General features: G+C 39.0%; 8 protein-coding genes across 9 annotated transcripts; 6 read left to right on the top strand and 2 right to left on the bottom strand.

Moving 5' to 3' along the window:
* Positions 1-19: 19 nt before the first annotated feature.
* On the top strand, positions 20-1,521 carry LOC18024315 (mediator of RNA polymerase II transcription subunit 11). Its single transcript, XM_006408440.2, has 3 exons — positions 20-242; positions 347-463; positions 1,148-1,521. Exons 1-3 carry the CDS (start codon positions 189-191, stop codon positions 1,322-1,324), a joined length of 348 nt encoding a protein of 115 aa, XP_006408503.2. The 5' UTR covers positions 20-188; the 3' UTR covers positions 1,325-1,521.
* A 56-nt stretch (positions 1,522-1,577) lies between these two features.
* LOC18024314 lies at positions 1,578-2,852 on the top strand. Its single transcript, XM_006408439.2, has one exon. The coding sequence runs from the start codon at positions 2,114-2,116 to the stop codon at positions 2,654-2,656; it is 543 nt and encodes a 180-aa protein (XP_006408502.1). The 5' UTR covers positions 1,578-2,113; the 3' UTR covers positions 2,657-2,852.
* A 1,935-nt stretch (positions 2,853-4,787) lies between these two features.
* Positions 4,788-8,664, top strand: LOC18024313 (alpha-dioxygenase 1). Its single transcript, XM_006408438.2, has 10 exons — positions 4,788-5,010; positions 5,269-5,532; positions 5,800-5,949; positions 6,188-6,321; positions 6,557-6,773; positions 6,882-7,027; positions 7,141-7,368; positions 7,505-7,707; positions 7,863-8,106; positions 8,278-8,664. The coding sequence occupies exons 1-10, from the start codon at positions 4,903-4,905 to the stop codon at positions 8,501-8,503; spliced, it is 1,920 nt and encodes a 639-aa protein (XP_006408501.1). The 5' UTR covers positions 4,788-4,902; the 3' UTR covers positions 8,504-8,664.
* Positions 8,665-8,849: 185 nt separating this feature from the next.
* LOC18024312 lies at positions 8,850-11,182 on the top strand. Of its 2 annotated transcripts, none has more exons than XM_006408437.2 (8): positions 8,850-9,333; positions 9,432-9,590; positions 9,747-9,812; positions 9,930-10,025; positions 10,115-10,351; positions 10,447-10,554; positions 10,749-10,800; positions 10,927-11,182. In XM_006408437.2, exons 1-8 carry the CDS (start codon positions 9,235-9,237, stop codon positions 10,956-10,958), a joined length of 849 nt encoding a protein of 282 aa, XP_006408500.1. In that variant the 5' UTR covers positions 8,850-9,234; the 3' UTR covers positions 10,959-11,182. The 2 variants fall into 2 exon arrangements, with proteins under 2 accessions (XP_006408500.1, XP_024015229.1); XM_024159461.1 differs by having other exon boundaries at positions 9,744-9,812.
* A 415-nt stretch (positions 11,183-11,597) lies between these two features.
* Positions 11,598-12,998, bottom strand: LOC18024311 (U-box domain-containing protein 4). The gene has a single exon (XM_006408436.2). The coding sequence runs from the start codon at positions 12,857-12,859 to the stop codon at positions 11,804-11,806; it is 1,056 nt and encodes a 351-aa protein (XP_006408499.1). The 5' UTR covers positions 12,860-12,998; the 3' UTR covers positions 11,598-11,803.
* A 118-nt stretch (positions 12,999-13,116) lies between these two features.
* LOC18024310 (V-type proton ATPase subunit G1) lies at positions 13,117-14,792 on the top strand. Its single transcript, XM_006408435.2, has 4 exons — positions 13,117-13,242; positions 13,817-13,921; positions 14,174-14,274; positions 14,378-14,792. The coding sequence occupies exons 2-4, from the start codon at positions 13,834-13,836 to the stop codon at positions 14,519-14,521; spliced, it is 333 nt and encodes a 110-aa protein (XP_006408498.2). The 5' UTR covers positions 13,117-13,242; positions 13,817-13,833; the 3' UTR covers positions 14,522-14,792.
* A 106-nt stretch (positions 14,793-14,898) lies between these two features.
* LOC18024308 (GPI ethanolamine phosphate transferase 1) lies at positions 14,899-19,951 on the top strand. The gene is given in 16 exon segments (XM_006408433.2): positions 14,899-15,231; positions 15,324-15,515; positions 15,647-15,802; positions 15,908-16,201; positions 16,537-16,680; positions 16,683-17,119; positions 17,284-17,517; positions 17,599-17,786; positions 18,057-18,198; positions 18,283-18,391; positions 18,480-18,582; positions 18,680-18,869; positions 18,982-19,080; positions 19,211-19,269; positions 19,369-19,474; positions 19,674-19,951. Coding segments are annotated over 16 exon segments (2,874 nt in total). The 5' UTR covers positions 14,899-14,978; the 3' UTR covers positions 19,842-19,951.
* A 304-nt stretch (positions 19,952-20,255) lies between these two features.
* Positions 20,256-24,949, bottom strand: LOC18024307 (CRM-domain containing factor CFM2, chloroplastic). The gene is made up of 13 exons (XM_006408432.2): positions 24,237-24,949; positions 23,455-23,974; positions 23,236-23,366; positions 22,784-23,098; positions 22,544-22,700; positions 22,102-22,394; positions 21,898-21,957; positions 21,756-21,812; positions 21,579-21,665; positions 21,270-21,407; positions 20,972-21,176; positions 20,643-20,773; positions 20,256-20,560 (listed from the first exon to the last, which is right to left on the bottom strand). Exons 1-13 carry the CDS (start codon positions 24,921-24,923, stop codon positions 20,345-20,347), a joined length of 2,997 nt encoding a protein of 998 aa, XP_006408495.1. The 5' UTR covers positions 24,924-24,949; the 3' UTR covers positions 20,256-20,344.
* Positions 24,950-24,996: the final 47 nt, after the last annotated feature.

Genomic DNA, 24,996 nt, shown 5'->3' with positions numbered 1-24,996 from the left:
CGTTTTACGTGCTAGAATTATCTGCTCTTCTTTCTTCCTCCATCTTTCACCGATTTGTGGTGCCGAGTCTTCTCCGTCGTCTTCTCCATCGTCTTCTCCGTCGCTTGGTCTTTCTCCCGCCGTCTAATTCGGTTCAATATATTCCACTATCATATCCTTCCTGCTCGTCGTTTCTTAAGGAAATCGAGATGGATCCACAGACGCAGAACACTTCGTTGCAGCGACTCCAGAATGTCGAGAGGGTGATATTTTAGGAAGAATCAATCCTATCAATTAAATCTCCGATTATTTAAGCTATTGGGGTGTAAATCTGTATCCGTTTTTTCTTCTTCTTCTTTTCGCGCAGAGAGTTGTTAGGGTTTTGGATATAGCGGGAGGAGTGATGGACGAGCTGGCGAGCCCTTCTGGGCCTAAGAAAGAGTTCGTCAACAGTCATTGCCGAGAGTTCATGCAATCGATGAAGGTTGCTTACTCGATCTCTTCTTCCTTACTACATTTGGGATTTCTGATATATTCTGGATTCTAATAATTTAGATGAGCAAAGAGCAATTGGCCTCATTTGACACGTCTAGACTAGTGTTCTTGCTGACTCGATCTCTCTTTCACTACATTTGTCTTCCTTTTCTGGGGATTTGGCATTGTTTGTTTGTTTTAAATGTTGAACAGTTGGGCTTATTTGATCCAACCCTATTTTAGGGTTCACTGCATTTCCTGATTTAAAGTAAAGGGCTTTGTTTAGAGTTTTGATTCCTGGTTTCATCTCTGACTGGGAAGATTTGGGTTCATATCTTACAATCTCTACAGTTGTCTTCCTTTTCTGTTTCTTAATGATTTGACATTTATCCTTCAGCCTTGGGCTCAAGGTTTATGAGTCATGGATGCTGATATTTTCTGATTTCATCTGAATTTCAAGTGTTTATGAATTTGAACAGTTGACACTAGTCTAGATTAGGGATCATTACATGTCGTGAACAAGTAAAAAAGGCTTTGTTTGGGGGGTTTGGTCTAGTTAGTCATAGAGTGTCAAGATTTTCAGCTGCATTGAGTTGTCTAATTCATGAAATTGCTCATCTTGGACTGTGAAAAGATATGTTACCAAGTTATTTCTAATCCATACGAAAACATGAAGTTCTTGTGAAACTTGTAGGATATTCAAGTGACGCTCAGGGAAGAGATCAAAAGCGCGTGCGAGTACCGTCCCTTTGAGAAATGCGATTACAACGCAAGAATAGCGAACGAGATCTGCTTGCAGAAGCTTGAATATGTTCTCACACAGCTTGATGATCTTAAACAAACCGCTGACCGGTATCCTTCTTCCAGTTGATACTATTGATATTTTTTAAAAAGGCTTTACTTGAGAGGAATCAGGTAAAACCATTGTGATATACTTTTTAGAATAATAATAGAGGTCAAGTAATTTTTTGTGTTGATTCGCTTTCTGCTTACTACACTCATTTTGCTAAAAAGTTTAGGCGAATTTGGTTTGAACATTCACCTGCAATGAAATTGTTCCAACTTCCTGTAGGTATATGAATATAACCATTTCTAGTTCAAGTTTAACAAACAGTCAACTAATCGAACCCATAGACAAACCGGATGAACCGGTCCATCATCGATTCAGGCATTAAGCCACGGGTTATCACCAACTGATGAGTCCTAATTGCCTGTTTATCTGATTGCATATTGACGCTTAAGTGTTTAATCACATAATGAACATTGGTCTTTAAATTCGTTTAATGATTGGTCTCTGAAATGGACTTACTGGTGTGGCGTTATTAAGTGATCCGAACGAGAATAACTTCCCGCAATTAGTATCCGGTATGGGGTGCTTCAAACCGAATAGCGTAATTTGTTTCAAATTCCTGGTTAAATGATAAAACCAAAAGCGGTTAAAAAAGGGTTTATCAGATTCAGATCCGAGGTTGGCGGTTACGCCGTTTTGCTGCACTGTTTTTAATTCCAGCTCAAGAGACGCGTTTTGATTGCAGAGAGACAAGAACGAAATCTCTTGTTTTGGTAGAGGGAGAAATTTAGGGTTTAGAGTTGGAGATGAGAAGAGGAACGAAAATCTAAGGAATCAGAGGGCAAATAGATCCTTTGGTTTCGGAAATCGATGAGGCACCACCAATCGTCGCCGATCTCTGAAATGGACGACAACGACGATATGCACGAGGCGTTGTTGGCGAAGCGAGGGTGTTGTTTCCTCATGCCCTGCCTCGCCTCATCTCAGCCGTCCTCTCGCGGCGGATCTGTGTGGTGGCAACGGATCAGCACCGCCGATAAACGCGAGCCTGACGAACGGTGGTGGATTTGCGGGTGGCGGAAGATGAGGGAGTGGTCGGAGCTCGTCGCCGGCCCTAGATGGAAGACTTTTATCCGCCGAGTCGGACGCAACCACTGCTGCGGCGGAGGAAGGGCTGGAAACAGCGGCGGTGGCTGCGGTGCAATCCCTAACCGATCAGACCACCGTAAATTCCGGTACGATCCGTTGAGCTACTCGTTGAATTTCGACGACGGAAAGCAAACCGGACATTTTGACGACGAGTTTCCATACAGAGATTATTCGATGAGGTTCGCTGCACCTTCCTTGCCTGTCTCAACTAAATGCTCCATCGATTTCGATAGCGACAGAGACGCGCCGCCGCTTCATATGTGACTAATATATAAAAGGTCGGTTCTTTTCGTCGACGCTGCGTCTGCTGGCTCTCGTCAGAGCATGACCAAACTGAGAGGGCAAGCAGTCTAGACACGTGAGAGGGCATGACCAAACTCAGAGTTATTGTTTTTTTTGTTGACAAAAAAAAAAAAAGACTTATTGTTCTTTGAAAGTCAGGCACATTTTTGTTTGTTTTTTTCCCATAAAATATTAATTTTCTGTCATTCTTTTTTGCTCATGTGCCAATTTAATTAAAAACAACCTGTTTTCTCGTGAATAATTGCCATCTAACTCATGCAGAAAAATATAAAAGATAAACAAATAATTTTTTATTAAATAAATAAACATTTATTTTTGTTTAAATGATTATAAACAAAATAATAAGGATTTTTTACATATAATATTGAAAATATCAAAATGTATACAGACCCCTTTCAAATTGAACACACAAAGAAGGGCAATCAGTGGCCCATCTTGCTTAAGGATGACGAACAAGTTCCTTATTTTCAAAAAGAGTCAAAAAATTTTGAAGCCTAGCTAAAGTGCATATATATTCCTTGTTTACAAAGATAAAGAAAGATTGGGGGAAGTTCCACAGGATTAAGGAGCTGATTTTCTTTTTAGACTTTTGGTTGATTGTTTACGAAACTAGATAGTTTTGGGTTCGCTACCTAAAAACGAAAAAAACGTTCCACGAAGAGTATACTCAATAAATAAATGTCTGCCATTTAGTAACATAGACCATTATTACACAGTTGCGTACACGAGAACGGAAAAAAATGTATATTTGTTCAAATTATATTGATTCAATCTTTTCACCATTTGTAATAGTCTATATATATATAAATTTCTCACGTGTCGATTTTTATTATCCTCGTCAAAAAAAGATCAAACTCATGGGCGGATGTAAGTTGGTTGGGGGTGGCTGAATGTGCCACTTGCTAAATCTATAATGGTGTGTGATCTATTTATATATATATAACATAGACCATTATTACACAGTTGCGTACACGAAAACGAAAAAAATGTATATTTGTTCAAATAATATTTTGATTCAATCTATTCACCATTTGTAATAGTCTATATATATATATATATTTCTCACGTGTCGATTTTTATTATCCTCGTCAAAAAAAGATCAAAGACATGGGCGGATGTAAGTTGGTTGGGGGAGGCTGAATGTGCCACTTGCTAAATTTATAATGGTGTGTGATCTATCTACCCTTTCATGTTGTGTAGAGGTTTTAGTTGATTCCTCTCAAGTAAGCCTTTTTATAATATCAATAGTATCAACCAGAACCGGTCAGCGGTTTGTTTCAGATCATCAAGCTGTGTGAGAACATATTCAAGCTTCTGCAAGCAGATCTCATTCGCTACCCTTAAATTTATAATGCATGTGCCACATTTTAAATTCAACATCTAGTTCTGGCATCAGTGAATCTTTATGCGAAATTAATTTAAAATGTCTTTTAATTAAGTTATGGATGGATTTGGTTTAATTAACTTAATTACCCTTTCATGCGATTTTTGTTTGGTTTAAAACTCTTCGTGTTTGAACAACAACAAAAAAAAGACTCGTCGTGTCAATTTGAATTGTTTTGTTTAGATGTAGTATTCCAGAAGACCACAAACTAAGTTCGAAATTCAGAATTCTTAACTTTGGAGGAAAAAGTGAAAGCTATTGAAATATCATTTTCTTCAGCATGTGAACTGAATTTATACATTTTTTGAGTAACAAACACGGGTATTAACGGAAATGGTATTATTATATCTTTCGACCCAAGAATCTTTGTCGATACACTTAAAACCAAATATGGTGGGATAAAAACCAATTGTGTCATCGCATATTTTTATTTTTTAATTAATAGGTATAGAAAATATAAATGAACTATAAGGAAAAATATAGTTTAACAGACGCAATGACATGTATCAGTCAACCATAATGATAATAAGTAAAAATTCCAAAATGACAACTATAATTAAGAACAAAATAATGATAACACCAAAGACTTTTTTTTTTTTAAAAAAAAAGACTCAATTTGATAATGGTTAGTATATGTATTTGAAATAGTCTTATCTTTTCTCAAGGTTTTTGCTTATAAATAGACAAAAGGACACGCAGAGTTTTCTCACAAACCCTTACAATTATATTCAAACAGTTCTCTTGTTACGTTTTACATAATAATATCTATTATCAATAGTAACACTATTTCCTCTTATTAAAACTCCATAAGTGTTCTAAGAGGATGAAAGTAGTTAGTTCTCTAATCTCCTCTCTTTTGATTAAATTCATCCACAGAGACTTCCATGAGATTTACTCAAGGATGTCCTTGTTCGATCGTTTTCTACTTCTTGTAAGTAATTAAATTTTAATATCTATCTATATATATGGATGGACGTTCGTAGTAACATATCAATAAAAAAACTCTAATCCAATTCGATCCAAAGAAATATATTCCTTTCAATTTTGATTTAATTATACGTAACATATTTTCTCAATTTCGTGTTATCGGTAAAGTAACAATATATAGTGCATGGAGTTTGGATGGCCATAGTGTACTATTCTACATATATTCGGAAAATAGTTATGATCCGATGTTTTTATGTGGTAGATTGTGCATGCAGTGGATAAGATGGTTCCATGGCATAAGCTGCCGGTTTTCTTGGGTCTGGCCTACCTTGGACTACGAAGACATTTGCACCAAGAATACAATCTCATTAATGTCGGTAAAACTCCGGTTGGGACCCGGTTTAATCCTATTGATTATCCGTACCGGACTGCTGACGGGAAATTCACTGATCCGTTTAACGAAGGCGTCGGCAGCCAAAATAGCTTCATCGGAAGAAATTGTCCTCCCGTCGATCAGAAAATAAAGGTAAATCTAACTATATATGCCATCTGTGTATAAAAGTGTCAGTACGGTTTTAAATTTGGAGAATGAAAATAGTTTGATTTTTTTTTTCCAAAGATTTGACGTATATGCTATTGGTTGGAATAGTAATAGAAAAGGGGCATTTTCTTGAAATTTCTATATTGAGAGGCACGCGCGTTTTCCATTTAGCAGGTTGTTAAATATTTTTCAGAAGAGAAGAAATAAAGTTTTTCTTGTGTGCGATTTTTTTTTTTTTTTTTTTTTTTGAAGTTATTGAAGCCAGACCCGATGGTGGTGGCGACAAAACTATTAACAAGAAGAAAGATGATCGACACAGGGAAGCAATTCAATATGATTGCAGCTTCTTGGATTCAATTCATGATCCATGATTGGGTTGACCATCTTGAAGACACTGATCAGGTTCGTTAAGTCAAGTTTCGATATTGTACTTACGTTTACAGCTTTAACATGTTGAATAACCAAACCATTATATATATACCAGTGAGTGAGAATTGACTAGTTTTCAACATTGTTCAAACTTCTTTTCCAAAAGATTATGGCCGCCTTAAAGCCCATGACCTTCTTGATTAACAAAAAAAAAATAAAGAAAAGGAAGCAAATAATTTAGTTCATATGGTTAATTCCGTTTATTTATTAGATCGAGCTCTCGGCTCCAAAAGAAGCAGCGAAAGGGTGTCCCTTAAGCTCCTTTAGGTTCTTCAAGACAAAGGAAGTCCCTACCGGTTTCTTCGAGATCAAGACCGGTTCGCTAAATACTCGTACACCTTGGTGGTAAGTAATTTTTTTAATTCTAAGTTTGTAACCTATACCTAGATTGTTTCGCGTATGACCGTACAATAATTATTTTTCGGGCTGGTTTAAACCGTATATTCAGTTTTTGAAATCTTAATCGATTTTTATTTTTTTTACTTATAGAGAGTTTTGGTTTGACCTATATAGTATATATACTGCAGTCAGTAAATAAATAATTGAGAACGAAATAACATACGAGTGAGAATGTAATCAGGGATTCGAGCGTGATATACGGAAGCAACTCGAAAACATTGGAGAGGGTGAGAACTTACAAAGATGGGAAGCTAAAGATATCGGAGGAGACAGGTCTCCTCCTCCACGACGACGACGGTTTAGCAATTTCCGGCGACATACGTAACAGTTGGGTCGGCGTCTCCGCTTTGCAAGCTCTCTTCATCAAAGAGCACAACGCAGTATGCGACCTCCTCAAGGTTAAATATCTGTTTCTCTTTTCTTTTTCCTTTTTTTTTTTTTTTTTCTTAAAAAACAATTATAGTTAAGTTAATATTGCAAGTATAAAATTGTATACTGTATAATAGAAGGAGTATGAAGATTTGGAAGACGAAGATTTGTACCGTCATGCTAGACTAGTGACGTCAGCAGTGATTGCCAAGATTCACACTATAGATTGGACCGTTGAGCTTCTCAAAACCGACACTTTACTTGCTGGGATGCGAGCCAACTGGTGAATAATTATATTCTACATGACTTGGTTATATCTATAAATTATAATCATCACGTCACACATTTTCCATCTAACACTTTTAGTATATATATATTGTGTTCTTTTTTAAATAGGTACGGATTATTAGGAAAGAAATTTAAAGATACTTTCGGACATGTAGGCAGTTCCATCTTTGGAGGTGTCGTGGGTATGAAAAAACCGCAAAACCATGGAGTCCCATATTCTCTAACCGAAGAATTCACTAGCGTCTATCGAATGCACTCTCTCTTACCCGATCAACTCCACATGCGTGACATTGATGTTACACCAGGACCTAATAAATCACTTCCCTTGACTCAAGAGTACTACATTATATAACTTTCTTACTTTATATAGCGCTCTCTAATTTAATTTCACTCTTTCAAAAATTTTCCAATTCAAAGATCTCGAATACTAAGATGTTCTCTCTTTTCACTTATATATTTTGGAATTAATTAGGGTTTCTATGGAAAAATTGATTGGTCGTGAGGGAGAAGAAACCATGTCTCAGATTGGATTCACTAAGCTAATGGTGTCAATGGGTCACCAAGCATGTGGGGCCCTTGAACTAATGAATTATCCAGCGTGGTTTAGGGATCTTGTCCCCCAAGACCCCAACGGCCACGATCGTCCCGACCACATCGACTTAGCTGCTTTAGAGAGTAAGCCAATCCCATCTCACCCGTTCATTCTTTTGTTTATATTGATTGGATGAGTGCTAAGAGCATCTGTATTGGGGGTTCATGATTCCGATTTATACACATACACACTAGCTAACATGAATTCATTTAATAGCTAACATGAATTCATTTAATAGTCTATAGGGACAGGGAGAGGAATGTTGCACGGTACAACGATTTTAGGAGAGCTATGTTTATGATTCCGATAAAGACTTGGGAAGATCTAACGGACGATAAGGAAGCAATTGAATTGCTAGATGACGTCTACGGTGGTGATGTGGACGAGCTTGATCTTCTGGTGGGACTCATGGCAGAGAAGAAAATCAAAGGGTTCGCTATTAGCGAGACCGCATTTAACATTTTCCTTCTCATGGCCACAAGGTATTTTAGCATTTATTTTCTCTTTTGTTTTTTTGTTTTTATAATATAAACCTACTATAGATTTTCACTTGTCGGTGTTAAAATTGCATAGTTGACTTTGAAATTCAAGAATTTCCGTTGAGACGATCAGATTTATACTAATAAATTATGAGCAAATTTAAATATTTTCAGGAGATTAGAAGCGGATCGATTTTTCACGAGCGATTTCAACGAAATGACATATACGAAAAAAGGTCTTGAATGGGTGAATACTACAGAGAATCTCAAGGATGTTTTTGATCGCCATTATCCTGAAATGACCGATTCTTGGATGAATTCTGAAAGTGCTTTTTCAGTATGGGATTCGCCACCCGTTGCCGAAAATCCTATCCCTCTCTATCTCCGTTTTCCATCTTAATTAGATCATTGTTAATACACTTTTAAATTACTTTTTTTTTTTGGGTATTGTTGGTTGTGAGCAGTCACTGTAATTAAGTCTGTAAAGCTATAATTAAACATTAATAATATGTAATATAAATAAATGCATGGTATACATGATGTATAGCATTTGTTCGATTACTCGTTCGCAATCCTGTTGTTTTTTGTCGTTCGCAATATTTTTAGAATACTGCCCGGGAAAATCGAAAATATTGAGTAGCTTAATATAAAACGGCAAAGCAGTTTGTTCCCGTGAGACCGAACGACACGTGGTTTTCCTAATATTATTATTAGTGGGCTTACTCTCGCCGAAGCCCATCCATTCGTCTTCCTTCTTCTGTTTTGCTCATACCATCGCACTCTCAAGGCCAAGCATGCGTACGATGTCTCAAATTTGAAATTCGAAAAGCAAATCTTCCAATATTTTGATGACATCTCTCGCTCGATTCTCGCTGGCCGTTTGAATCCTGGGTTTCTGTTCAATTTCTTTCTAGGGATTCGTTTCTTTTCCCCTTCTTTGTTCGTTTGAGTAGAAAGGGTTTAGGGTTCTTTTAAGGTTTTATGTGAAGATTTGCATCGTCGTCTCTCTCTCTCCCCTATATTAGCCTTACTCGTTATCTCTGTCTATTTTTCGCTAGCTCGAGTGTAGTTGGTTACCGAAGAGTTGATATATTAGCATATCATAGTGTTAATCGGTTCACTGATTCCGCGATGGAGGATGAAAAAGACGCGTTTTACATTGTTCGTAAAGGAGACATCATTGGTGTGTATCGAAGCTTGAGCGAATGCCAAGAACAAGCTGGATCATCTGTAATTTCTCATTTATTCTTTCACATTATTCACTGTGAATTGACTCAAGTCGTTGATTCGTTTTCCCGATTTTGGTTTTTGATTTTTTTTTCTTCCAGGTTTCAGGTCCTGCAATGAGTGTGTACAAAGGATATGGTTGGCCAAAAGGAGCAGAAGACTTGATATCGTCGTTTGGAATTAAGAACGCTCTCTTTTCTATCAACGCAAGTTATGTCAAAGATGATGTTTTTGGGAAACTCATTCCTTGTCCTGTTCAGGTTAGATGCAGAATCTTTGATCTTTGTTTTTGAGAGATTGATAAACAAAGGACCATTTATACTCGTAGTTTCCTTTTGTATTCGAAAATTATTTCGAGTTGAGATAATATTGTTCCATAATTCTCTCCTCTGACTTTTGATTTTACATTTCAGCAGCCAACATCTTTTCTCCAAGGAGCGACTAACTACAAACCTTCACAACCTAAGAGGTTGCAAGAAATGGTAGAAACAGATAATCTTATCAGTCTTATACACATGGTTCATTACTGTTGCGGATGAAATTGAATGATATCTTGAAGAAAATGACGAAAAGTCTTGTGTCTCTGACCGATCTTTCAGGGAAGTGATGAATCGGGGTCATTTTCCGCGAGTCCTCCGCAAAAGCAACTTAAGATAGAAAAGGGCATGGTTCCTCGGGTTATTCCTGCCAATCACGTAATTTCAGCTACAACCTAAAAAAATTATTTCAGTCATATGCTTGTTTTTTTTTGGTTGCATCTTTTATATCAATCCTTGCCCCCCAGGATTCAATTACTATCGAGTTTGACGGTGCTTCCAAAGGAAACCCAGGAAAAGCTGGTGCGGGAGCTGTTCTTCGTGCTTCAGATAAAAGTGTGCTCTTCTATTTACGTGAGGGTGTGGGCACTGCCTCGAACAACGTTGCAGAGTATCGAGCTCTGATTCTTGGTCTCAAGTGTGCTCTTGAGAAAGGGTTTAGAAATGTGCGCGTCCAAGGAGATTCAATGCTTGTCTGTATGCAGGTGAAGTGAAGATAGACTTGACTTCACCGTATCTTCTTTTTTTGTTTTGTTTTGTTCCAGTCATCTGTGTTAGTATCTACAATGTTTGGCAACAGGTTCAAGATGCATGGAAAACCAAACACCCGAAAATGGCTGAGCTTTGCAAACAGGCCAAGGAGCTTAAGAGGCAGTTTAAATCATTCCATATTCAACACGTTGACAGGGTAAGCCACCAAACCCTTTTGTTTAATCCACTCAATGGTTGGTTTGCGTAACAATCTCATGATGTCCGATCATGTTGTTGGTTCTTCTTTCCAGAGTTTTACTGGGAATTTGAACCGAATTTCTTTGGGTTTGGAAAGTTTTGGATCATTCGATGTGAAGATGAAAATTAATCGTTTAGCTGTCTGGTTTGTAGGAGTTCAATTCTGATGCTGATACTCAAGCTAACTATGCGATCCATCTCGCAGGTGAGTTAGTTTGTGATCTCAAAAAGAATATGGATTATAGTTTCTTTTATTTGGTTTTTAAGTGGATCTTAAGCAAACAAGGTTTTGTGTATTTTTTTTTCTTTTCTTTACTCGATGCGTATCCAGAGGGTCAAACGAAAGAGATTGCAGGCGGCTAGAAGAGGAGATTACTATAGACGTAGAAAATAGTAATATTCCTCCTGTTTTCTTGTTTCTCGGATCGTGTCTTTTATAGGAGTAAGTGTTTGCTATAAACGTGAACATTTTCATTTCTGTCTCTTGCTCTGTCCCCAGCCTGTTGGATTCCTAAGAACATGTCTAATGTTTCTCTTCTCTTCCTCTTAAATTCTGTTCAATGATTTTCCAAATGATAATGTTTTTATCTTCTTCGGAATATTAATGTTCCCTTGTTATGTCCTCTCATTTATTCAAAGCCGACACACTACACTAAGGGTAAAGTAGTCATTATGTGAAATTGTTGAAACCAAACCAAAATTCAAGCAAGATACACATGGATTTCTTGCGAGCTAGAAGACAAGGAAAAACGAAGTTGAAGCAAACGAATTTGGTCATAAATGAAACTATCTATGATCTTAATTCGACCCAGAAGTTTTAAATCCTAAATTTGTTCAGGAAAATTATCTCGCCATACGATATTGGTTGAGTTACCCTATGTTAAATAATTTTCCAATTAAGAAAGAATGCTTTTATTATCTATTAGAAAAACCTAACTAGTTAGCGATTATAGACATGGGAGGGTAAATTAGTAACGAAATGAAACTGTTACAGCCAATCCAAACCGAAATTTATCAACTGAATAACAGAAAAAGCCAAATCCAAGAAGACATATATCACAGAGGGAAAACAAACTACTTTTCTACATTTACTACACAAACTATTTACAGTTTTTTTTTTTTTTGGTTTCTTTCTTCCTTTTCTAGTCGTTTGTATATCTTTGGCAATGACAGTAAAAAAAGAGAGAAAAAGAAAAATTCTAAAGCTCTCACAATTCCGACGATCTTCCACCGTTGCTAACGGATCTTGGTTGTCTTAGAAGCTCAATCAAAGCCTCCGCCTTTTGCTTAGCTCGACTGGTTCCTGCCTGGGAAAGCGCCACAAGCGGAGGAATCGCTCCTTCTCGAGCGACCATGGTTCGATACACAACGCTCTCTTCGCAGAGATGCAACAGTATCGACACAGCCATCTCTCTCTGTCTCTGCGTTCCTGCCTCGACGATCTCCACCAGCACCGGAACCCCTCCTTCCTCCACTAGCGCCGGCTTAGATTCCGGCACCGACATTAGCAGACTCATCACGAACGCCGATTTATCCACCATGTTGGATCCGAAATCCGCCATCAGCTCCACCAGCGGCTTCATGATTCCCGATTCCACGGCTCTGATTTTGTTCTCTTTAGCTGAGCACAGCGAGTAGAGAGCCGTCGACGCGTCCTTCTTCGCTCTGAACCCTCCGGTTTCCAGAAGGTTGACAAGGTGAGGGATCGCTCCCGATCTCCCGATCGCGACTTTGTTGTCGTCGAGCTGCGATAACCGGAGCAGAGCGCAGGCGGCGTTCTCTTTAGCCGTAGGCGTTCCCATTTTCAAAGCCCTGACGAGCGGCTTGATCGCACCGGAAGAAGCAATCAGCTCCTTGTTCTCATCGCAGAGGGAGAGATTGAGGACGGCGGTGACTCCGTACTCCTGGAGCTGAAGATCGGAGGAGGAGATGAGAGAAATCAGGGGCTTAATCGCCCCGGCTTTGGCGATTTTGATCCGATTCTCAGGTTTGTTCTTGGATAGGAGCCTGATCTCCATGGCAGCTTGCTTCTGCTCGTCGATGGAAAAGGAGGAGTCGAGATGCGCGACGAGATGGCCGATGAGATCGTCGGAATTGTCAGAGGTACAGGAGAGGAGGAGGCGTCGGCTCTCGGAGGAAGCGGTGGGGAACTCGCCGGATCTGTCGCTGTTGCAATCGCTGAAAGCAGAGGAGTCATCGTTGACACTCAAATCGCTGAAATTGCGACCCATGTAGCTGAATCCGCCGCGATTATCCATCGACATCAAATCCCTGTGATTCGTATTTCAAAAAAGCATCAAAGAAAACGTGGATGCTTAGGGTTTGTCTCACCACCACACCAGAGTGTCAGGAATATTTGTTGTGAGCCACCAAAGAGGAATGTATGAGAGAGCTTCCTCAGACTCAACTAAAACTCTCAAAGAGAGAGAGAGACCAATGATCTTATTACTAAATTAATTAATAAAATGTTTAGTATACGTGGGCCTCAATCTAAATATAAACCATAAATGGGCTTTAATGTGGGCCTACGACTCTTGTTATTAGTCAAATACAAGTAAGAGACGTGTTATCAGATCATCTCTCCGATTGTACCTCTCTTCTCTCTTCTCTCTGGTCTCCTATCTCTCCTCGTCGGAACAAGCCAAAGGTATGCGCGTTTTCTCTCTTCCTTCTCCTCTTTCAATGAGTTCGATCGGATTTTCAATCGGAAGTCAAAATGTATCGCCTTCTTCTATCTACTTCCGGATATTCCGAGACTAGTAGTATAACTCTATAAGGGATTCAAATCGTTGCTAGTAATGCGTTAAGAGTTGGTTTTTCTTTAGAAAGAGTATTTAAAATTCGACATCGATTTTTTTTCTGACTTCATCGATCTTCGATCCTCATTACTCGTATGCGCCCTCAGATCTGTTTTGTTCTGTTTTTAAATCGATTCTCCACTTGTTTTGATGCCGAGTCATGGATTGCTAGATTTAGCAGATCTGCTTTGAATTACGGGTAAATCATGTCTCTCCGAACCTGTTGTGCTAAGGACTATTTTTAGTACTTAGTAATACTCATAATCGCTATGATCACCCCAATTAGTGATCATGTGTAGCTTTTCTGGTTACTCATCTAGCAGCTTCTGTAAAATGTTTCGACTTTACGAAAGTTTGAATTTGTGAAGTTTGGGTTTTCAATCGAAAAAATTGTTTTTCTAAAAGATTATTTTCTTATGTTAGGTTTTGTGGGATAAAGCATGGAATCCAGCAGAGGTCAAGGTGGGATCCAGCAGTTGCTTGCTGCTGAACAAGAAGCTCAACACATTGTCAACGCTGCAAGGAGCGGTAACTATTATTAAGTTTTAATACTGCGTCATATGCTTACAATCTGAAATCATACATAAACACAGAATGTCTGATCCGGCTAAGTTTTCATCAACTTGTCAATTTCATCATTTCCCCCCTACAGAGATCTTTGGTTGCCTACATTCTTATTGTAAAAATAAACGGTATTGAATTTACAGCAGATGGAGGATAATGCATAGAGATCCATTACATGTTTTGAGATTCATTTCTTAATTGTTCTTGGTGTTGCAGCAAAGATGGCAAGACTGAAGCAAGCCAAGGAAGAGGCTGAGAAAGAGATTGCCGAATACAAAGCTAAAACAGAGCAAGACTTCCAGAGGAAACTTGAGGAGGTAGAAAAACCATCCCTTTCAAAAAAAAAAAAGAAGATACTTTTCTCAGACAATCTAAAAAAAGCAGTGTCCTTTTTACTAATAATCATACCTGTGAAAACAGACTAGTGGAGACTCGGGTGCCAATGTGAAGAGGCTGGAGCAAGAGACTGATGCAAAGATCGAACAGTTGAAGAACGAAGCATCGAGGATTTCCAAAGATGTTGTGGAAATGCTTCTCAAGCATGTGACCACAGTGAAGAACTGATGAGATTTATAATCGAGTAAAAAAAAATCCGCCGGGTTTATAAGATGGTGAAAAAGGTCGCAAGTCGTTTTTTTTGAGTTTTTGCTCTGTTTCTCTCTCGTGTGGTTTCTGGATTTCAGAGACTCAATCTCATATTATAAATTGTTGTTATGTATTCTCTACTTTTTCTCTGTAATTTCTCTCTCTGTATTGTATTCATATCTTCTATTGGGGTTGTAATAAAATTGAGAGCAAAGAAACTCATTGGTTTTCTAATAATTTTTGTTATTCATTTCTCATCAAATGTTTAATCCCTCGAAACCATAGTAATGTAAATCTGAATTCCTAATCTTTGGGCTTTAGTTACAACTTACAACTCACAAATGAGATTGAACAGTGAAAAAGTTGAAGAAGTTTGAGATTTAAGCAAATCCAGGAAAAAAGGTTTAGACTGTGAGTGTGTGAACTCGGAAGATCTATGAGGAGCGACGGGATCTTGGGAGTAGGAGGAGGTTCGGATCAGAATCGAGCAACGGCCGACGCCGTCGCGAGTAGACGAAGATGGCTAAAGAGGCGAGAAACGTGGCTCGTGGTTCTCGGCGTAGCTCTCCACGCCGTTTACATGTTAAGTATATTCGACATTTACTTCAAGACGCCGATAGTCCACGGGATGGATCCTGTGCCTCCGAGATTCTCTGAGCCGCCGGCGAAGCGACTTGTTCTTCTCATCTGTACGTATTCTCCTCATCACTGCCGCTGCTTTTAGTAGAATTTTTTAGAGTTTATTTGATTATATGGATACATTTCTGGTGGACATTATCAGCGGATGGACTACGAGCTGACAAGTTCTTCGAGCCGGACGTGGACGGCAAATACAGAGCACCCTTCTTGAGGAATGTAATCAAGAATCAGGGGCGTTGGGGAGTGTCTCATGCTCGTCCTCCCACAGAATCTAGACCTGGGCATGTTGCTATTATTGCTGGATTCTATGAAGATCCTAGTGCTGTCACAAAAGGTTCTCTTCTTCTTCTTTCCCAGTCTGTAATTTATGATTCTTGTTACTCTCTAGATTTTTCAGCTCTGGTCTCTGTAGAGTTTTTTTTTTTTTTTTTTTTTTTGTAAAAATAATTACTGTGTTTTTTGCAGGATGGAAAGCTAATCCTGTTGAATTTGATTCTGTTTTTAACCGGAGCAGGCATACATTTGCTTATGGGAGTCCGGATATTATCCCTATATTCTGCAGTGCATTACCTCATAGCACTTGGAATTCTTATCCGCACGAGTATGAAGACTTTGCAACAGGTTCGTTTTCTAGTTTGAAAATGTAGCCTCGTAGGCGATATCAACTATGTATCAAGTATTTGGAAATCCGTTTGACTGTGCCTTATTGCTCGTCTCTTGGTGTAGATGCCTCCTTTTTGGACGAGTGGTCTTTTGATCAATTTGAGAGCCTTCTGAATAGGTCTCACGCAGATCCAAAGTTGAAAGAGCTGCTCCACCAGGACAAACTTGTTGTATTCCTTCACCTTCTTGGTTGCGATTCCAATGGTCATGCACATCGGCCATACTCATCGATCTATCTCAACAATGTCAAAGTTGTTGATAAGATAGCTGAAAGGGTCTACCATCTCTTGGAGGATTACTACAGAGACAATCGCACTTCTTACATCTTTACTGCTGATCATGGGATGAGCGACAAAGGTCTGCTTTTGCATTGCGTGTGTCTTTCCTTTTATGTTGAATCTTTTCATTACTTAACACTCCTCTAGGGTTTAATGGGTGTTTAGGCTACTACGATTTGGGAGCCGGTTTTAGTAGAGTATACTGCTATGGAGTAAGATCTTTGTTTATCAGTTGTTTTCTCAAGTTGCCATGGAATGATCCCTAATTTTCTCGTAGCTGTCTGATTAGGTTTTCACTGCACCTTCCATTTAATTTTCTTTGTTTCATTTTGAGCTAATGATGGTGATGATGCTATGTTGACCCCCAAAAAGAAAAATAATAATGACGCTAAATGCACCTGTTTTTACGTATAGGAAGTCATGGAGATGGGCATCCTACAAATACTGATACTCCATTAGTTGCTTGGGGAGCTGGGATTAAATATCCGAACCGCTCTCTGCTTTCGAGCTTTTGACATGTTTATGCTATGGTACAATATTTTTATACTGGTAGAAAAATATTGTTAGTTATATTCATAGTTCAATCAACTTCTTTTACTGTGTTTGGATTTCGTTTCTTAGCATTATTTATGCCTTTTTTGTCTTGGGTATGGTCTCCTTGACAAAATCAGATATAAAAAGGTCAAATTCCTTGTTTTTCAAGCCATTCAAGCCGTTGGTCGACCATTCCTCATCGCTGAGTCAGATTGATGAGTTAATTTCTTCCAAACGTTATGAAGCTGCAATGAAATTGGCTGTGGACCTCAGAAACTTGTCATTAGAAGGCCTTCATTATTTCCAAACGTATGACTGGCTAATGCTGATGACTGTTATTACCCTTGGATACTCTGGATGGATGATCGTACTTGCCCTGCATGTCCTGCAATGTTATAGTTCACTCTCAGGAGATTTGTCCAGAAAAGGACAGTTATCTGTGCAGAAAAAAGACTCTGGAAAAGTAATGCATATATAAGTCAATCTTCACTTTGACAATCGTTACTCTTCTTTTTAGTTGTTCTCCTGTTTACTTGGTTAAGCATGATTTCTTTGTTATAGATAAGCTTCTGTACCTTTTATGTGAAATTTTCGCCTATCTCATGTAATTTAGTTATTCTGACACAGGTCTATTTATCAGGGTGTCTACTTATGGCAATTCTCTCTGTGCTAAATCTGGTGGAGCACTCTCCCCCTCTTTACCATGCATATATTGGAATGACGGTATTTCTATGGACACAGATTTTTAGCGAACATCGGTTATTAAGAGGGTTGTGGAGATATCTGAGGGAGAGGAAGGCTGGCTACTTCATCAAACTTCTATTCGCTGCAGCTGTATCAGTTGTCGTTGTGGAATTATTGGTATGTGTAATTGAATGGTCATCTTTTTCTGAGTCGGAGACTTAAATTCCCCTGATCGTTTCTTCTTTCAACCTCTTGCAGGTTCATAGCTTCACTGAGAGAAAGCTTTACACTTGGTTTTTCTTGATAGCAGGTTTTGTGGCTTCAATTTTGCTGCACGTTTCAATTCCATGGAGATCTGGGATACCATTTTTTGTCTGTATTTCTTGTTGGTTCCTGTCTGTCTTCACTCTGATGCCAGCTGAAATTCCTGATAATAATAACCTAGTGTAAGTCCCTTCTCTCCCCCTTGTGTGAGGTTTCCTCCGATTATTTTCCTGTGTTTTGTGGTTAACATGATACAGAAACACAATTTATTACTTAGAAGATCTGGTAAATTTCAACTCATCTAAAAGAAGGCTTCACTACCATTCACTGGAATTTAAAAAAAAAAAAAAAATATGTTGAACACTGCATTATAAGCATATTTGTTCTCAAGCGTCAATTTCTACTTTGTAAAATCGTCACTGTTTAATGTTGGCATTATCTGTTGGTTGCAGAGTTATAAGTGGAGCTATCATCATAGTAGTAAGCCTCGCTGCGAAGTGGCTAGACACACATGCAGAAGGGAACAAATTTTGGCAGAGTATCACTTTTCATGAAAGCAGGAAGCCGATGTGCTCCATGCTATATTGCATACAGGTATAAACCATTTCTACTTTTAAAACTTAAGATTTTGGTTTTTAAGTATAATAGATCACCTATTCATGGTGTAAATGGAAATAGATTCTTTTGGTTGGAGTTTCGTCGGTGATGGTGTTTCTGTCGACAAAGCACCGAACACAGAATCAAGAACTACATTCGTCACACCAGTTCATAAACTGGTTAGTTGCCGGTATATCCTCAGACCTCTGTTCTGTTTGCATAATGTGTTTCTTTGTGTCTAAGTTACCGTTTTTCCTGACCGTCTTCTGTCTTTGCAGGTTCTTCAATGGTTCTTCCGTTGTTTTCAGGAAATGGCATCCTTTCACGATTAAGTTCAATATTTCTTGGTTTTGCGCCTCCATTCCTTCTTCTGTCTATTGGGTATGCCTCTTTACAAGACGTGGCTATGAATGAGAGTTCACTGGTGTTGGTATATGGATTATTGTTGTGTTCTCATGTTTTCAGGATTTGTTTGCAGGTATGAAGCTGTCTTTTACAGTGCTCTTGCCGTCGTACTTATGGCATGGATATTGTTTGAGAACGCTTGTCGTTATTCTAGCAAAGCGAAAGATTCATCTATATTAGAACAAAACACAGAGGAACATGTCACAATCGGAAGCGACGAGAGATACTTGCAGCTATCTGATGTGCGGATTCCTTTGATTTTTGTAAGTCATTTTCTCTCTTTCCTCGGTCCTCTGACGATGCGAGGTTAAGAGCTCTGTTGCATTTGAACAAAATAGCAGGTATATTAATTTGGTTTTGGCTTGTGTTCTGTAGATGGTTTTATTCAATGTCACTTTCTTCGGAACTGGGAATTTTGCGAGTATAGCGAGTTTTGAGATATCATCTGTATATCGGTTCATCACAGTCTTCAGCGTGAGTATATGAAACATCTACACATTTTTTTTTTACAAAAAAAAAAAAAAAACAAAAGAAGAATCTCATCATCTCCTTTTTTTTGTTTTTACATTGTGTGAGTCTTATGTGAACCTTTGCATCTCTACAGCCCTTTCTGATGGCAGCTCTTCTTATATTCAAGCTCTTCATACCGTTCATGCTTGTCATGTGAGTATAAATGCTTATCCAAACTCAGTAATCATCACTATAAAAACTATACTCTCTGTTTTCTTTTTAACATTCTTTCTCTTTTCCTTTAACTACTAGATGTGCGTTCAGTGCAATAACGAAATTAGTGAGAGTGCCAAGACTTGGATGTTACTTCCTTGTGATCTTGTTTTCAGACATAATGACGATACATTTCTTCTTCCTGGTAAGTAACACACGACCCAAAAGATTCATAGCATCAAATAGCATCAAAGCATTTGCTTTTTTAGCATCGAGCTGCATTATTTGGTGCATAATATTCTTGCTGAAGCAGGAATAGAGATTTATAAAGAGTTGTAATAATGTCAAAAGCTTCACTTGACATATATTTTTTTATAATTTTGATTGAAAATAAATAATTTCAGGTGAGAAACACAGGAAGCTGGATGGAAATAGGGAATAGTATAAGCCATTTTGGGATTGTAAGTGCTCAAGTGGTCTTTGTGCTTTTACTCTTTGCGCTCACAAACCTCTACACCAGAACCATCCGAGTTAAGCCGCTCTCAACCTCCCCTTCTCTCAAAACCCTCTGATTGCTAGAGAGAATGAGAAATCAGGTGGGGAAACTTTTATGACATCATAATGTAGCACATCAAATCTTAGCTAAGTCCAGGAAATTATATAATATCATTTGCTCTACGAATTTCAAAGTTTTGTTTTCATTTATTTTTTCCTTCTTTCTTTCAATATTTCTTTTTTCAAGTTTTGATAGATTAAAATACACATTCAAACATTTTGTCGTCTGAGAAAAGAAAAACGAAAATAATACAAGGTGAAAAGTGTGCGCTTTTATTGATTGGACACTTGTACTAATAGCCAGTAGTGGAAAAATCTTTGTTGTTGTTTGCTTGGGCCATGAACGTTTTTAGTTTATAGAATTAAGCTTCTTGGACCTCCATGAGGGTCTTTTTCGAAAACTTAAAAAATGTTAAATCTACAATTACGGCTTCATCTGAAATTATTTAGCTGATGAACTTAGTCAATATAATGTTAAAATTAAAAGAGAAACTATATAGATAATATATAAAAAAAAACGTTATAGCAATCCACATTCAAGCTTTATGGCTTGAATCAGTGCAGGAGACACAGGAGGAGGATCTTTAACAAACCTTTTTGAATGTGATGTTAGATTGATGGAGTTTTTAACATTGTTGTTTGGGTAGAAGCTTTTCATTTCTTCTTCTGCTCCCCAACCTCTGTAAAGTATCACTTTACTTGGCTCCTGCGACACCAGAAGTGCTCCTGTTTCTTCCTGCAGATTTAATTTCTTTTTAAAAACGGTTCAAGTACTACTGGTTACGGCTTCTAAGTTCTAGAGTGTTATATAAATCGACCTTGAGCTTTGCGATCACTTCTTGGACAGATGTTCCCTTGGCTCTCCCTTTGACGTTTACGATTGCAAGAGGGTTTCTCTCAAAATGGATCTTCAGTGTTTTCGCTAAACCGGTTACAACATTACTTCTTCCTACAAAATCGAAAATTTGAAAACTGTTAGTGCCATTCTCAATAACTGTAACTATAACGTTCCACGTGAGTCTACACTATAAAATTGATTATACCATTGAATTTATGTATAAGAGATGACTGAGAAAGTATTGGATTTAAGATATGAAATCAAGTGCTTCTCTTAGCAGTAACGAGTATAGAAGATAGTATAACTCACCTACTGCAAAGGGTGGGCGCTTCTTCATCTTAAGGGCTTGTTTTCTCAGAATGAGCCTTTCTCTATTGGACAGATCTGCGACCAATCCATCCTTTTCGCTTTTGCTTTCTGTCAGAGCTGAGATTCGTGAGCCACTTCCAGTTGAGAATCCCAGTTCTTGTCCAGTTGGTACCTTCCGCTCAGCATTCAGGAAGCTGTTGCGCGGCTAAATTCCCAAAAAAAAACAAAGAAAAAGGTAACTAATTTAATATCGCACTTATAGAGCCAAAGAGGAAAGAGAAGAATTCCTAGACATTACCATGGATCTATCATGAAACGAAGAAGCCTCGGCAGAACCGGTTTCTCCAAGTACTGCAGTTGAATCGAGAGAGTTACCATGTCTTTGTGAAGAGCCAGATCCAGATTCATCTTCTCGATCCTCATGACTGCTGTCATCCTTAGAAAATATTCACCACCGCCGTCTCAGAATTCAGGCTCATATTTCAGTAATCCGAAGATTCTATTAAAGTTCAAATTTACTTGATGCTAGCTTTTTGGTAGATGCCAAGCTACATGGCATATTAATATTCATGCATTAGATTGCAAGAGTAGGAGCTAAGCATCTTACCTCACAGCTCTCTTCACCAGAGGAAAGAACTCTTGGGTCAGAGGAATTTCCGAGTTCAATTTGCTGATTTGCTGTTTCTTCTTGGAACTACAACAACATGGAGAACTGAGAAAATCACAAAAACATAGGTATAGCATCAAAAACTGACATGAGTTTACTAAAACTGTAAATAATTACCATTCTGTTACTTGATTCCCCATCTGACCACGTTGCGTTGGTCGCACTGTCCTTGACCTGCCCCTCAACCAGTATTTCATATGTTACGACCATATTCGAGGATTGTTCAAGCAAATCAAGCTGAGCAACACATATGACTTACCAATTGACGGTTCAATTCTTCAATGTTGTCGGAAAGTTTCAGCACATGCAGCTTTAGTGACTGCAGTAGTTCGAGCAGAAAAAATAATTAAAAATGCATGTGACGAATTCACAAAATCAGTTTGAAGTTACCAGATAAGATCTTTTTATAGAGCTTCATATACAATTTTGTCAGGTCAAGGATTCGTTTACGATTTTTTCTTACCTTTCGACGTTGTGCCTCCACAGATCGCTTCAATGCCTCTCTCTTACTGAGAAGTGTTTGAGGTCGTAGGCATGGAGGACGCTCATAATTCTTGCCACGATACACAATAATTGCATAGCCCTTACTCACCATCTCCACAGCAACTAGTATGCCACCACTTTCTGCTTCCAAGATTTCTGCTACTTCGCGAGCAGATTCAATGCTCTTTTCATTACAAATAATCTTCACAAGTTCCCTATATTTCCAGTGAAGATGCATGTTCTCTATTGTTCCATCAAAGACGCCTCGTCTACCTTGAGAGCACAACAAGATATGTCAGAACGGGACAGATTAACACATACCATGTCAACGAGATGAGTCCATGACAGTTACTCATTTAACACACATATTTACATGAAAGAGGGAATAGACTAGTGGAAAAAGAGGAATACCAGTTACTTACCGAGTAAAAGGAAAGGCTTCATTTTCAAGCCAATTTTCCGTAGCATATATTTTTCGTCATCAGTGATACCCTCCTTGTCGATGTCAGACTGCTGAGGACTCTCTCTATTCTCCAGCTCCGCCAGAATTTTTTCTGCATTTGCTTTCTTTTCTAACGCCTAAGGAGAAAACTAATCATTGACAACTAAAAAGATCCTGCAAACCCAATGGATTCAAGTATAACACGTCTGTTAGGGCATACCATGGACAACTTGATGCTAGTTCTCTCAAGACTAGCCTCAGGAGATTTCCGCTGTCTTGGTTTCATTTGATGGGTTTGTACATGATCCTTCTTATACTCAGCTGCTGGTTCAATGTCGTCTGTAGGAGCCTGAGGTTGTATTTCCTTTTCGTTTTTAGTCAGCTTATTACCGTGCACGCTTGATTTCTCCATGATCATTGTTTGCCTTCTCCTCTCTTCTATTGCAGAAGAAACTGCAGATGGTAGGAAATCCTTTCCTCTGTACAAGACAATGAAATCTTTATCCCGAGATATCAGGGTCCCTCCAGTCAACCACTGCAACAGACATATATATCCGTCTCATCAGTAGATATCTTCAGCTATATGGGGCTCCAAAGGGCATAATTTCCTATTGTTGGCAAACAAAGCCACAAACAGTTTGATACTTTGATCATTTAAAGTAAACCAGCAACCTTTAGCTCTTCGGCCATCAGCTCGCTATTTGTGTTCTGCACTCCTCTCTTCACAGCTATCTTGACAACCTCACATTTCTCCCAAAGCTTGACAATTGCAACAGCTAGTCCTTGCAAATTCCTATTTCTACCTGGAAAGGCGAGTGGAAAGGTAAGCCAGAATAAGTCAACAATCTTCAGTGTCTAAAAGAAGATATAATCAGGTGAAAACAAGCTTACCTAAAGCGAAATGACAAGGGAGTGGTCTACCAAGTCTCCTTAAAGTGGTCATTTCATCATCGGTTAGTTTTGGACTCAGGCCATATGGGAGAAGACGAAATGGTCTTCTGTACTCAGGTACTATGGCTGGCAGAAGATCAGCATCTACTGGAAGGGGATCATATGCCCACCAGTCAGTGAATCTTGGACCCAATCCTTCCAGCAAGCGGTCTGCTTCTTCTACTAGCTGTACTTCCCCGGGTAGCTGAAACCGAACCTTATCCGGAGAACCAACGCCTTGCATTAACAAGGGTTTAATCATTTTATTAGAAATACTCGTGGGTGAAGATTGTGCAGTACTCTGTTTATCTCTACTATCAACCACTCCCTGAATCATAGATGATGCCCCTGAAGCAGTTTCCACAGAAGAATCATGTGCCAAATCCTGATCAGATACGAAATAAGGGTACTGATAATTTACCCCTCTATACAACAAAATTTTGCTTCCAGATCTCCAAATGACTAGGCCTCCAGTTTTGGTCTGCGAAATCAACCACGAGAAATATGAACCACCATCAGTCTACATAAGTCTTACCATCCTAATGAATTTTTAGTATGAATGTGCTGTTCTTTGGCATAATTTAGTAGATTTCGATTGAACTTTGAGTCAAGAGCCAGATCTTACACACTGGAGGCCTAAGCTTCCGCAAAATCAATCTAAACATTTTAGTGTAATATGTCAAATTCCTGATATCGAAACACAGAGAAATCGAACAAAGAAAGGCGGTAAAACGTTTACGAACCTCCAAGACGTCATGGGTTCGTTTCATGTTCATCCTGGAAATATCCTCGCAGAAAATCTTCACAACCTCGGTTGTCCTCCATCTCTCGTGAATCCCATTCACGATTCCTTCGGTAATCCCGGCCTTGCCAATCTTAAGCTTCTTCGTCAACCTAATCCCAGCCGACCTCAAGCGCCTCAGCTCCGCCGGCGGCAATGTCAATTCCGCCAACGACGGGACCTTCTCCTCATTCTTCCTCTCTACCTTCTTTTCCTTCTTCCACACTCTCTTCAACTCATGGTACCTGGAGATGGCAGTACCCGACCCGGGCTTCGGAACCGGGTAACTGGGCGTGCTCCAGCTTGTGTCAATCGTGTGCCCGACCCGGTGAATCGGAAGCTGGTTAGGCAACGGAACGAATATCTCTCCGGGGGAATTGTTACCAGATTCTTCTCCCGTGGTTTTCGTGTCATGTTTCTCTTCCGCGAACCCAAGGCTACGGAGCTTATCAGCGATTCTCTGGATGGCGGATTGGGGAAGAGTCTTTCGGTCCGAGGCAGAGCTACGGACGACGGAGTTCGCTCGACGAACATGGCATCGCGAAATCAGGGTTTTAGGAACCAGGAAGGGCGGGAAAACTCGATCGGGTAAGGTTCTGGGAGGTACTATCAATGGTTGCTGCTGATAATACAGAGGAGGAAGCAACATTTCTCCACCCACAGTCGAAGCTAGCTAACCAGCCAGCACACTCGCGGGGATTGAGCTACTATATGCAGCATAT

This window comes from Eutrema salsugineum, unplaced genomic scaffold, assembly GCF_000478725.1.
Source record: "Eutrema salsugineum unplaced genomic scaffold, Eutsalg1_0 scaffold_13, whole genome shotgun sequence".
NCBI lineage: Eukaryota > Viridiplantae > Streptophyta > Magnoliopsida > Brassicales > Brassicaceae > Eutrema > Eutrema salsugineum.
Note: the sequence above shows the minus strand (reverse complement) of the source record. Positions and strands in the feature narration are given on the sequence as shown.